At 41.5% G+C, this 13,637-nt stretch overlaps 1 protein-coding gene across 1 annotated transcript in view; it reads left to right on the plus strand.

The window, feature by feature from the left end:
- Window positions 1-11,954, plus strand: part of TOPAZ1 (testis and ovary specific PAZ domain containing 1) — a 47,955-nt gene extending 36,001 nt beyond the window's left edge. Inside the window, 4 exon segments of the mRNA XM_040994982.1 lie at window positions 5,196-5,360; window positions 6,794-6,997; window positions 8,564-8,747; window positions 11,629-11,954. Of these exon segments, the coding sequence (XP_040850916.1) occupies window positions 5,196-5,360; window positions 6,794-6,997; window positions 8,564-8,747; window positions 11,629-11,848 (773 nt within the window). The 3' untranslated portion in view covers window positions 11,849-11,954.
- Window positions 11,955-13,637: the final 1,683 nt, after the last annotated feature.

Consider the following 13,637-nt stretch of genomic DNA (forward strand, 5'->3'; position numbering starts at 1 on the left):
TGTATAAAGGAGACAAGCAAACAGGAAATTGAATATCTGCAGCAGTATGCATCTCTACTCCCATATACAGGACTCCCAATGAAATTAATGTCTTAACAAGAGGATGCTGAGATTTCTAACTTTGTCTATGCCTAGAATGTCATGAAACACTTAAATGATGGACTTAAGACTTGTTGAAGGGCTATACTATTGTAATAATATAGAGGAAAGCATTGGTAGGGGCAGGGAAAGAAGGGATGGAACTGTATCATGAAAAATAAAATAGTAATAAATAACAAAAGCTTGTTGGAGGGGCTGGCACTGTGGCATCATAGCAGCATCCTCCTGTGGTGCCAGCATCTGATATAAGTTCTGGCTCATGTCCTGGCTGCTCCACTTTCCTGGCTTTCGGTATGTCCAGATTCAGCCAGTGCAGCAATTTGGGGAGTGAACCAATGGATGGGAGATATCTCTGTCTTTATGTAACTATTTCTTTCAAATAAAAATAAATTTTTTCAAAAACTTGTTGGAATAAGTTTTCCTCAAAATAATAAACATGTAGTGTGGCTTGCCAAGCGGGAAGGGTAACCAAGACACAAGCATAGACATTGGAGAACTACAAAGCAGTGCTCGTAGGTCTGATTAAGACAACGTGTGGCAAAAGATGAGTAAAATACTTTGTTGAAATGGGCTTGATCGTATTAGAAGAGGAAGCTTCTGCCTGGATATTGCTGACAAAGTCAGTCTTTGTGAAACAAGGGACTCTGGGAGAATGTTGATATTATCTTTGAAGTTCTATCACAGACAGTTGCCAATTGAAAATCATTTTCCTAAGTAAAATTTTGCTTCTTCGAAAGATGAGGCTCACAGAAGCATGTGTGGTTGTCCCAAGAAGTTTTTTATCCTTAAGAGCATTTTGTAGTGAACAGATTATTGAAGTACAGATGGTTCAGCTTCACTTGTAATGAGATTAATATTTATAATTACAGTGTAATGTAATAATTACAATGTAATAAGAAATGCACACATTAAGTACACCATTTTGAACCTGACAGTCTATTAAAGGTGACACACACTGCGTGAGGATATAGGGAAATGGGCATTCATGGCTATCTTTAGGGATATTTTTGGCAAGACACCCGTCAGAAGCCTAAATTTTTATTTCCTTTCATTTATTTCTTTTTCTAGGAATTTGGAATTTTTCTTTTTTCAGATTTATTTTTATTGGAAAGGCAGAGTGACAGAAAAATCTCCCACCCCACTGGGAGATTTAACTTCCCAGATGGCCTCAAGGGCCAGAACTGAGTCCATCCAAAGCCTGGAACCAGGAGCTTCTTCCGGGTATCCCAAGTGGGTGCAGGGTGCAGGGTGCCAAGGCTTTGGGCCACTGCTTTCCTAGGTCATCAGCAAGGAGCTGGATGGGAAATGGAACACCGAGAACATAAATCAGCACCATATGAGATCCTGGCACTTAAAGACAGATGATTAACTTGTTGAGCCAGCCGCTAGGAATTTATCTTATAAATACATATGCAGGAGTATTCTAAAGTTGTGTGGAGTCATCTATGAAATCAAAAATAGTAACAGGATTTCAGATAACCTAAATGTCCAGGAAGCGTATCAGTCACCCTATTGTAGTCAGATGAGGAAGCAGAAAGGCACTTGTACAAGTTTTCATTTGTAAAGCTCTTCCAGATCTCTGCCAGTAGGGAAAATGAATGGGTGAGACCGTGTGCATTACTGTCTGAGTGAAACTAATAACAGGCATGTACAGATCTGTTTACGTGGCCTTAGAATACCTGCAGAAGGAAGCGTAAGGAATTGGTAACAGTGCTTGCCTTTGCAAAAAGCCTTGCAGGCTTCAGGGACAGGAATAGGAAGCAGAATAACCTTTTGCTTATTTTTTCTTTTTAAAGAGTAAATTGCCTACTACATTTTTTAAATATAGGGATGTATACCATAATTAAAGAAATGCAAGATAGTTTACAAATTTCTTATTTTGTGGGCTAAAGACCTTATCATTAAAAAAATGTGCTGGTTTGGCTTTTCAGTTTGACGTTTGAAACTCCTCAACACAAGTACTGTTTTTAAAAGATTTATTTTTGTTTGAAAGGCAGAATTACAAAAGGAGAGAGATCGTCCATCTGCTGGTTCACTCCCTAAATGGCCACAACAGCCAGAGCTGAGCTCATCCAAAGCTGAGAGCCAGGATCTTCTTCCAGGTCTCCCAAATGGGTGCAGGTTCCCAAGGCTTTGGGCCATCCTCCACTGCTTTCCCAGGTCATAAGCAAGGAGCTGTCTGGGAATGGAGCAGCCCAGACACAAGCCAGTACCTACATGTAGTGCTAGTGCTATGAGCAGAAGCTTAGCTTACAGTGCCACAGCACCAGCCCCAGACTAACACTTTTTAACCCAGCAAATGAACAATAAATTTCAGTCATGCTTTATGATGCCAACATAAAAAGTCTTAAGACCATAATTTTATAATCGTTGTTCATAAACTGAAAAATAATGTCTTAGCTGTCAAGAATACACATTTTGTAACTTATGATATTCACTAAGAAACTGCCTTGGAATTTCAAAGTAACTTTTCTTCCCTTTAAATAGCGGGACATGAGAAAATACATAGGGGCAAAACTAATTACTAGAAGTCTCTTGTCACTCAATCATCAGTCACTGCGGATTCTTCTGTGCCATACCGTTTTCCAAGCAAAAGTCTGTGGAAGGAATTTCATGCCTTTATTTTGTGTGTTGTGTGGTTTTCCATCTCATTAATAGCTGACATGAGTTAGTGGATAGATCCATGTATCCACACTTAATTGTACCAGCTTGTTTTCAGATTTCTACTTTACTTTGATCCTTGAAAAACTTTTATCATTTTCTTAAGATAAATCCTAATGGTATTATTGTGTTAAACACAGCAGTTTCGAAGCTGTTTGGTAAATGTCACCAAGCTTGTCCTTATTGCCATATAGATTTACATCTCAGTTATTGTGGTTTGTGGGAAAGTTCCCTGTGTGAGGAACTTTGGGCAGTCGTGTAGAGGTCTATTTTTTGTACCAGTTCTTTTCAGGTTTCGTGTATTCACAGATCCAGCTCGGTCAGTCCTCATCACAGTTGTGGTTATGCTGGGGAGTTGCAGGCAATACAAATTCTGATCTGAGTTTCTTGTACATTCCTCTCGAGGTCTTATCTCCGTGACAAGTTCTTTCCCCTTCCCCTTCAGAAGGCTGTGGCGTTGAGGGCTTCTTTGACACAGGTTACAAAATGCCCTTGCTAATGCTGAGTATTATTACTTTTCTAGTTTGATAGGGTAAATATTATGCAGTTTTACTTTGTATTGCTTGTTAGGAAACTGTGTTCTTGCCTTACTCCTGGCCCACAAAAGGACTTAAATTTTGTCAGTTGCCTGTTCATATTCCTAGTGTATTTTCTGATTTTAGTATTTATCTTCATTATTGATTTAATGATTTTACTCTATACTAAGCATTGTACCTTTACATGTGTCATCTCATTTAATCAACTTGTATTATTTTTAATTTTCCACAAACTTAATGAAGTTCCTTCATATAAACCAGATACGTGACTAACAAAAATTTAGTTAATGAAAATAAAATTCACTTGGGGCTGGAATGGTGGCATACTGAGTTAAGCTGCTGCCTGCAGTGCTGGCATCTGATTTAGGGACTTATTCAGGTCTTGGCTGCACCACTTCCAGTCTAGCTCCCTGCTAATGCACCTAGGAAAGCAGTGAAAGATGAGCTCAGTACTTACACCCCTCCTCCCATGTGGGAAACCCGTTCGCAACTCCTGCCTTTGGCACTATTTGGGAAGTGAATAACAGAAGATTTCTTTCTTCTGTGTGTGTGTGTAAGTCTGTTTTTCAAATAAGTCTTCAAAAAACTTCACTTTGTAAAGAATGGTGATTTAACCATTTAGTGCAAATTAAATGGTGATAATGCAGTTTTTCTATATACTGTTCATTTAAATTTGTGCATTAAAATTTAGTGAAGTGTCTGCCTAGCCAAGTTAATCTCCTTAAAATGCTTAAAACATTGCCTGGTGCTTACTGTGAGGCCAGCCACTTGATCCAGTGGAAGGTGGCAGGCCAAGACTCAAGTTCTTGGGCACCTGCCGCTCATGTGGAAGAGCTGGATTGAGTTCCCCAAGCTTCAGTCTGCTGTGGTTGCAATGGTTGGGGACACTGGGGAGCTGAGGAGTAAATCAGTGGATGGCAGATTCTTTCTCACATTGTCTTTCAAATTAAAAAAAATTACAAATAAAAATATATACAAACTAAGAACAATGTAGAAAATTAAGGGGAAAATTTTTTGTTAAACCAGTCAGGTGAATTCTTACAAATTCTTTCTTGTATAACTTACAAATAAACTGATCTCAAAACTTTATACCAGATACTTAGAACATTGTTCTGCATTGTGTGCATGAATTGTGACATCTTTTCTTCGGTACATTTTGTCTCTCTGGATGGACATAAAATAATTACTTCCAAACGTAATCCAGTTGGGAAAAAAAAATGAAATGTGATTTTTAGTGTCATATGCCAGTGTTTCATGTGTCTCTTGTTTTCTGTGTGATTGAGTAGATTTTTTAAATGACAGAATGTTGGTGTTTCTGATGTTGTAACATCTGATGTTCTGTCATTAGTCTCCCATTGGTGTTTTCAATATGAAAATCAAGGCAGAAAGAAGAAACCTCAATGTTGTAGGTCAATTCTATCTTTAAAATTATGTGTGATGGATGCATTAGCTCATTTTTATCCTTTTATTACATGTAAGATGTTTTTCTGTCCATATCAAATATTTAATAGTAGAAATTATTCTAAAAGTAAGTTGGGGAGAAAAACTGTTCCCCATAATACTGAAAGCTATTATGCATTTTTGTAAAATTATTGGATGTGTCTACATAGATAACATTTTGAATTAAAGCCAATATAATCAACATTTTTATCATATAAAAATTAACTTCATAATCAGTAACTGAATAGAACACTTATATGAAGAATAAGTGAGGAACAAGCATAAAGTAGCTGCTAGTTTACATCTTGGGTTGGTAAGCATCATTATTTAACTTGTTTCTAATTTGAGCCATGGTTATCTTTTCTGAGCTCACGTATCTCAGTTTCACCATTTTCTCTGGACGATGTTTGACTATAGCTTGCATGGTCTGAAACATGCCTCTCTCTGTTCCTTCTGAAGAGTCAGAGTGGGTCATCAGTGCTCCACTGTGGCCTTGTGAGAGACTGGACGTGCTTCAGCGACATAACCTGCTCTGCACAATCGCACATGAATTCTTAGCCAAGAGCCTTTACAGGCAGACATTTGAAATTTTGCAGAACTTACCAGGTTTTCAAAATTCTCAAGGTACGTTTTTTTCCAAAACCTAACTTAAAAATAATCATCTTCCCATCTGGTGTTTAATACTTAATAGAAAACAAATCTCTACCTGTTTTCGTATTCCTTTTTTTTTTTAATTGACTGGTCTTCTATAAAGTGTCTTAAAGCTCTGAGATATGCTGTGGTTTCACAAAATCAAAGGTCTTTGGGTTGTCAGCTGGCAGTTCCTAGCACAAGCGTTTTTGTCATTCTGCTTTCTCTGACCCTGTCAAGTCCATGCACTGGGTCCATGTGTGTGCACAAACTTCATTGGGGAGCAGTAATGAATGGTGCTTTGTCTCTTATCACATCATAAATGCAAAATTTAGTTTTCATTGCCTTGGCACATAGGTAAAGATGGAACCAGTTCAAGTAAAGAATACCAGAGTGGACAGTGGTAGTTAGCACTCTTGACTAAAAGGCTGAAGTCATGGGTGGACAGAGAAGGAAGTTCATGAGCAGAAGCGTTAGGGCCAGGAGAGAGTGGGCTTCAACAGCAATGCACTTGTGAAGTTGGCGTCTTTCCCCAGTATTTCATCATTTACTGTGGAAATCCTCTAGCCAGGATATGCTGAGATCCTGTATTATAATTAGCATTCTTATCTGTTTCTTCTAGATGGTGAGCTCTTAAAGTGATTTTTGGTTTTGTTTTTTTTTTGTTTTTTTGTTTGTTTGTTTGTTTGTTTGTTTTTGCCATCCCTGGCAGAATACCTGCCGTCTAGCAGGCCTTTAATATACAGTTAGGTTGACAGTGAAATGAAGGGATAACATAGGACAAGTAGTTGGACCGGATTATTGGAGGTCTTTAAATGACAGACATGGAATTGTCTCCTCTTTGGTTGGGTGAATATAGTTTATGGGCTTGGAAGTGATCCAGTGAAGCTTGTGTTTTAGGGAAGTTTCTCTGGGCATGTTAATAAACAAAGCAGTGAACCTCTTTATGAATGGACCCCCTAATAGAACCATAGTAAAGGTTATATATATGACTGTCTGAATACAGGGAATAAGAGTCAAGAGTCCCAAAGGTGACTGCTAAGAATGACAGAAGAAACCTTCTTTAAAATTTGGAAATGCAAATTAGGAGATTATTGTTTTCCTGGAAGATGGACAGCTGAGGTCTGAGGTGTGTGTCATGACTGCAGACAGAATCATGCAGGAATTTGTGACCTGGCAGATACACAGACACATGGAACTACTGGGTGAAGTCGTGCTGTGCATGTTCTCCATTATGAGGGATCTGAACAGCTTGGCTTCTGCTAAGTGCTTTTTTGTGTATATACGAGAACATGTAAAATGACTGCATGTTAGTAACTGTGGTCCGTGTAGTGTAAGACAGGGCCTGGGAGAAAAGAAAGGGAGGAATAGAAGTCTGAGGGCTAAAATGGATCTGTTTAATTGTGCTTTTTTTTTTTCCATTTCAGAAACTGTGGAGGTTTCCCAGTACAGCCGTCTTTTTAATGAACTTCTAGAATCCTGTATAGAAAGCAATAGTCTTGGCATGTCATCCTCTGTAGCCGAATTCATGATTTCCAAGAGCATCCCTGTTGATTTTTCCTTTCTTCGAAGGTTAATTACTTCTTTAGGAAGAAGTTGTTTATGGCTCAAAGCCAGAGCCCACTACAAAAGTAAGTTAAATTTACAATTTGTTTACTTGATATGTTTGTTTTAACCTAGGATCATAAGGCTAGTTACTTAAATCTGTGCAAAGAGTAGCTGATGCATATTTGAAGGCAGCCATCCAAGCTGATCTGTGCTGTCTCTCAAAACCTGTTGTTTTTCTCCCGTTTCCAGTTAGTTTATTTCTTTGCATTTTCAGCATGTCCACTAGAGGGCGAGCAAAGGAAACAAGTGATCATTTGAATCAGAGCTGTGTCTTTTTTGATAAATGTTTGAGTTATTCCCACTTTTTGACTATTTCAGTAATGCTGCTTTGAACAGAGATAATTAAAGTCAGATTAAAATGAAGCAAAACCATATGTAGTTAACACAGATGCCTGGCACATTGTGCGTTCAAAGCTTTAGCCATCAGCATCTGTAAGTCCTCTTGAAGAAACTTGTCTTACAACATGTCAGACAAATTTTGTATTGGTTTTGATTAAATATTATGGTATAATGCTGTCTGTGCTATGATCTGGGTGTTCTAGAATAGTTTTGAAGGGATTTCCCTATTTAGCAGTACCAATGGAACCTAAACACAACTTTTAAGTTAAATCTTTTCTCTTGAAAAGCAGAGCTTTAGAGCATGCACTGTTGAGCATAGCTACAATGCACCAAACAACTTCAGGTCAAAAGTGTTTTTCCTAATTATTGCTCAGCACAGTGCCAGCATTACTGTGGGAGCAGCGCACGGTGCTTGGGACAGAGGGGTGCTAGAAACACTGCAGCAGCTGTTGGAAGTGAAACCCTCAGGGGTCCTGCATGGTAGCCTGGCAGCTAAAGTCTTCATCTTGCACGAGCTGGGATCCCACATGGGCGCAGGTTCTAATGCCAGCGGCTCACTTCCCATCCAGCTCCCTGCCTGTGGCCTGGGAAAGCAATCTAGGACGGCCCAAAGCCTTGGGACCCTGCACCCACGTGGGAGACCTGGAAGAGGCTCCTGGCTTCGGATATAGCTCAGCTCCGGCCATTGTGGCCACCTGGGGAGTGAATCAACAGGTAGAAGATCTTCCTCTCTGTCTTTCTCCTCTCTGTATATCTGACTTTCCAAAAAAAAATTTTTTTTTAATCTTTTAAAAATGCTTTTAAAAAAGGCGGGGGGGAACCATCAGGCTATAAATGATATCATTTCTACATTTTAGATTCCTAATTCAAGATGAGTAATCATACTAAGCAAACAGACTTGTTACTAGACCCATTGAAACAAAACCTGATGGCTGTTCTGGTGTTCTAATTATTCTGAAATTAAAGTATATTCATTATAACTTGAAATAAATGAGTATAGTCTAAGAGAAGACTCAAAAGTCATTTTTTCTGAATATTTTTATATTTTTCATTCACATTTAATATTCCTGAAGCATTTTACAAAAAATAATATACAGGAGAAGCTCACTGGCATTTGCGTAATTAATAGGCTTCTTACATGAAAAATTCTTCTGTAACGTAACCACAAGTACGCATCGCCTGAGGCTGTCTGGAAGTGTAGGTCTCTGCCTGATGGAATCTTAGTAAAACCTCACCTGTTTCGATTCCAGGTGCTCTGTCATTGGGTTGCTACCCACCACTGGAGGGGAATTTATACCGAAAACTACTTCTGATTCCTTCTTACTTGTCTGAGATTGAAATGCTTTTATCTATTGAAATCTTCCTGGTTTCTAATGCTAGCAGTATTCAGAGTCCTGGGACTTCTACACAGATACTACAGATCGTTCTGAAAAGGTTTGTTAACAGAAGTGTGACTGCATTCTGAATGCCTGGCCGGCTTCCCTAAGATACATTTATGTGTTCATTTATTTCTGAAAATTCTTATATTTATGTGTTGTAAACTTTAGTAGTATGTAAAAATTGGACCTGTTTGAGACTTAAAACCAAACAATTTACTAACATTAAATAAACATTTAAGGGACTTAACAAGACAGTATTAATTCAGAGAAGGGTTTTCTTTAGGTGCCAACCTTTACTGTGTTTAGGATTACCTAAAAGATCTTTTTGTTAATCCAGAAGACTTAAGGAGGACCAGGTCTACAGGAGAAATACGTGATAGTTTATTTCAGTCAAAAATATTGTTGAAAGTTAAGTCATCAGCATAGTTTGTATGTTTTAAACTGTTGTTATAAATGCATTAGAGTCCCAGAATTGAAACTTCCTGCCACTCCAGTTTTGTTGTTAGCAGTGTCCAGGAATCTCAAAATATGAAGATTTCATGGACCTCCTATTTAGGAACTTCTTCACAAGAATTTTGCCTTTATTTTAAAAACCAAATCCTCAAGTTGAAAATTAAATTAGTTATCTATTATCATGGGTCAGACGTATCAGAACAGCTTAGCTGGTTCTAGCCAAGTGGCCCCCTTGTGTCTTTCCCAGAGCTCGGTGAGGGTGTTTGGCAGTGCAGTCACCCCTGGGATAGCTGGCCTAGAGCGGCAGGGTCTCTCCTGGGTGACTCCCTCCAATGCCTGTCGGCAGGAAGCCTGAATTCACCCCATGGGCCTCTCCAAAGGTCACTTGAATGTCTTCCCAACATGACTGCTAACTTTTCTCAGAATGAAGGCTCCCGGAGAATGGTAAGGAGGAAGCCACTGTGACCCACATGAAGCAGAAACAGGGAGGTGGTACCCTACTAACAGTCTGCATGTTAGCCTACCACTGTTCCCTGGGTGGTTGCCTGAGACACTGAGTACTTCTTTAATGAGGTACAGTGAATAGCATTACTCTCTGTGCCCTTCATTCTGGCTCCTAAGCCCCACCAAGGGGCCCACGTGGATACTTACAAATGCAGTAGATCATAAGGAAACAGACCCAAGCTTAGGGAACCCAGAACTTTTCGGGTGGGTAATTACAATGCCTGCCCCGTGGCCCACAGGAACACCTGTGTCCATGCGCTAGGACTGGACGGGGGCGTTCCCTTTGCTTCTCAAGGAAAACCTCTTGTCTGCAAGACCATTTATGATGTAAATGAACAAAGAGTAATGTCCCCCAAAACTCAGACCCACAGAAAACTCATTCAACAGCCTGGTAGCCACAATTGTACACTGTTAATTTGTTTGCCATAGAGGAGTCTGTTAATCCAGTTTATGCATAAGGGGAGCAAATGGAAAGTGATTCCACTCTCCCTTTCTAAAAACTTCACTCACATAAGCCTCTTTTCTGTGAGCAGCTTGTTTCTAAAGGCTTCCTCAAGCACCCTTAGCACTGCGGCAGCTTGATGCCCCTGGGCTCCCTGTCATCCTCACCAGGGACTGGTTTTCCTTAGCTGTCTGTCCCCAAGCATACAGTCTCTCTGTTCACTATTGAATTGGGGGGCATTTGAGGCCTTCATGCCTAATGTGAGACACCCAAGATCTTGGCTTTAGACTAAGCCAGTGTGTTTCCTCTCTCACAGTCAGCACTGCCTTGTTACAGTAACCTGAGGGAATTTTATGCATCTTGGACTTTCAAACACAGTAGGTGTTTGATCAGTCTACCAGATTTCATGGCACCTTTTCTAAGTTGGAATGTACCCAAAGGCCCCTGGCAAGTCGTTCCTCTGTGACCCCTGGTTCCTGTGTCAAGTCTGTGCTTCTGTTGTCTAAAGTCACACTTCAAAATTAACATGCATGGGCTCATATTAAGAAAGCACTGCCCTGCTGAGCCATATTAATAGTAAGTACAAAAAGCAGTGACTATAGGGAAAATGATGCCTAATTTAACTGCCCAGTTTCTATTTTAAATGCTTCCACCACCCTGCCCCAGAGGGAAAGCTGCTGTAAGGAATGAATATTTTTTCTCTTCAATTAGCACATTCCTATTTGCTGCTTCATTGCTTAACTATACCTAGTAGCAGGGCTGGGCCCGGCCAGGGCTGAAATCTGAAGCCATGAACAGAATTCACATCTCCTGTGTGGGTGACAGGGACCTGATTACTTGAGACATCATCCCTCCTCCTAGGGTCTGTCAGGAGCCAGAGCTGGGAATGAAACCCCAGTACTTCATTAGACTAAATACCCACACCTAAGGTACAAATTTTATGCAAACAAATGCAATTTGTAGCATATAGAACTTGTAGGAACATTCTTAGAAAAAATAAATTCTAGCACATAGTTCAGTATTTCAAGTCAGGACTAAAAAGTGGAAGTTGAATAAGGCATATAGCAACACAAGTCCTGTTACCTACATGGTGTCTGCTTATAACTAAAAGTAGCCAAGATCAAAATAAAAGGAATGTCACAACTGATCCACAACTACACCAGTCAGCATTCTTTTATGTAGTATAATGAATAAAGTTATTAACTTTGAAAACCAGATAAGATACAATTATCTGTGTTTTAGTGTTTTCCAAATGGGTTGCTACTTATTAGATGATGAAATCAACTTAGAGTGAAACCAGTGTTGTTACGATTGAGGGCACATTAGAGCAGATTCTCCATCAGGGTAGGTGTCATTTTCTGTAGAAAGGGGTACCTTGTGTGGTGACAAAGTGCCTGTCTTATGGTGAGTTAGAGTCCAGAGAGTTTGCGGCTGCCTTGAAAACACTGTGGTAAAGGGACTTATTGGAGCTTGCGTGCTTGGAGCTAGGCAGCCTCCCTTCAGCACTGCTGACTCAAGAGAGCTGTTCGTTTTGCAGATGTGAAGAAAGCAAGGCCCGGGGCAAGGATGACTACCAGGCTGCGGTGGAAAGGCTCATCATGGCTGCTCGCATCTCGGACCCAAAGCTTTTCATGAAGCACATGACGGTCAATGTGAACAAGGAACAGGTCTATAGCTTGGAACACTGCTCTGCCCTCAAGTGGCTGAAGGAGAACATGAAGTGGGCTGGGAAAGTTTGGCTTTTCACTAACCATTAGGCTTTTATTTTCTAAGTTCAAGTAATCATTGTTTAAATAAAAAAAGACAAAGTTTTCACTATTCTTTTGCTCTAAATTATTCCCTTAAATGAGTAGTTTTCAAACCGTGGCACTTATGGCCATTATGTGTACTCTGCAATACTTTTATCTCCACTGAAAAGTGACTTCTTACATTTTTTACTTTTTTAAATGTAAGAGGGACCTAAGTATGATAAATATTCTGAAATACGAATTGAAAATCACAAACTGAATACTGTGGAGTATTTAATAAGAAGAAAACTATCCAGATAAACCTGGGGTTTTAGAAAGCATTTATGGCCATCTAACAGTGTGTACTTGGCCCAATATTTTGACAGTACTCTACATCCAGACTCAAATAATACTGAATAACAACACTAAACTTATAGTGTATCTTGATGAATTAACCAGAATAGTTTCAATTAGCTTCTCAATCGTTTTTCTTCAGTTATCTTAGAATACTGATTTTTTTAAAAAATGCTTATCTTAGGTTTGTTGCATTAGATATGACTTTAAAAAAATACAGAATTTTTGTATGATGTGTTCATATAAAAACGAAGATTGTTCCTTGCAAGCCAGCATGTTAAACTTTCCTGAAATCGACAGAAAGTGCAGTGCCGTTTCCCAAGCAATCCTCTTCATATTTAAACTAGAATTTAAGATCATTTAGGAAAAAGTGTGGGTAGAAGTAATAAGTAAATTGAGTAGGACAACTCAAAACTTTCTTAACAGGAGTTCCCGCAAGTCTCCTGCCTGATGCCAACGGCCAGAGGCTCGCTGTGCTGAGGGGATGCTGCGGGGATGCTGAGGGGATGCTGCGGGGATGTGCGGGAGGGCCGTGCCTGCACCCCGGGACTGGCTGCACTGGGCGGCGTGCTGGGGTAACGGACTGGAAAAGCCTGAGGAGCAGGAGCGCAGCAAGGATGGGTGGAGACGCCAGAGCAGGACCACGTCGCTGGGTGTGCTGGACTCCCTGCTGTGAGGGAAGCCGCAGGGAACCGCGCCCGCCCGCCCAGCTCCACGTCGGCCTGAGGCGGGCCTGAGGCGACAGCTCGGCGGACGCGGCTCCCCGAGGCGGGGCCGGGACCGTTAGGGACGCCAGCGCGTGCGCGTCCGTCTGCCGGGCTGCGGCACGCGCGTGCCAGGGCGGCCACCAACCGAGGGCTGCTGGCTCTCCAGCCTCGAGCACGGCCCCTCCGGGCGGCCGGTAAGAAGGCGGAGAGCACGTGACGAGAGGACGAGGGTTCGGTCCCCAGGACGCCCGTTAGGCCGCGCGCAGGCGCCGTGGGAGCAGGCCCGCCGAGCGCCCCAGCGGGCGCCCCTGCAGCGCGTCGGGGTGGGCCCCTCGCGGCCCTGGCAGCGCAGCTCTCGGCCAGCTCCCAGGGGACACAGGGAATGGAGGGGCGCTGGGGCCCCAGGAGGCCGGCGTGCCGGCTGTGAATGGAGCCCGGGCCAGAGGCGCGGTTATCCGCGTCTGCAGCCCCTTCCTAACTCGCCTCAGTAGGCGGAGGACACGATTCTTGGGGTCTAGGTGTTAGCATGTTAAGCACAGGCATCCACAAACAGTTGGACAGTTGGTGACGATTATTCAGCGGGTGGGAAACAAATTAACCCCCGCGAACCACAAAAAAGGGGTGGGGGTGGGAGGAAAGGAGACTTAGAGTCCTAAGGGAAAAGAAATTGCTGCCCTTTTTCTGAGTCTGACCTTAGGATAGAAGGGGCTGTGGGGGAGGCAATGGCAAAATCCCAACCGACCAAGCTGTGCCCAAAG

Source organism: Ochotona curzoniae, unplaced genomic scaffold, assembly GCF_017591425.1.
Source record: "Ochotona curzoniae isolate NIBS_2020 unplaced genomic scaffold, NIBS_Ocur_1.0 contig_908, whole genome shotgun sequence".
Lineage (NCBI taxonomy): Eukaryota > Metazoa > Chordata > Mammalia > Lagomorpha > Ochotonidae > Ochotona > Ochotona curzoniae.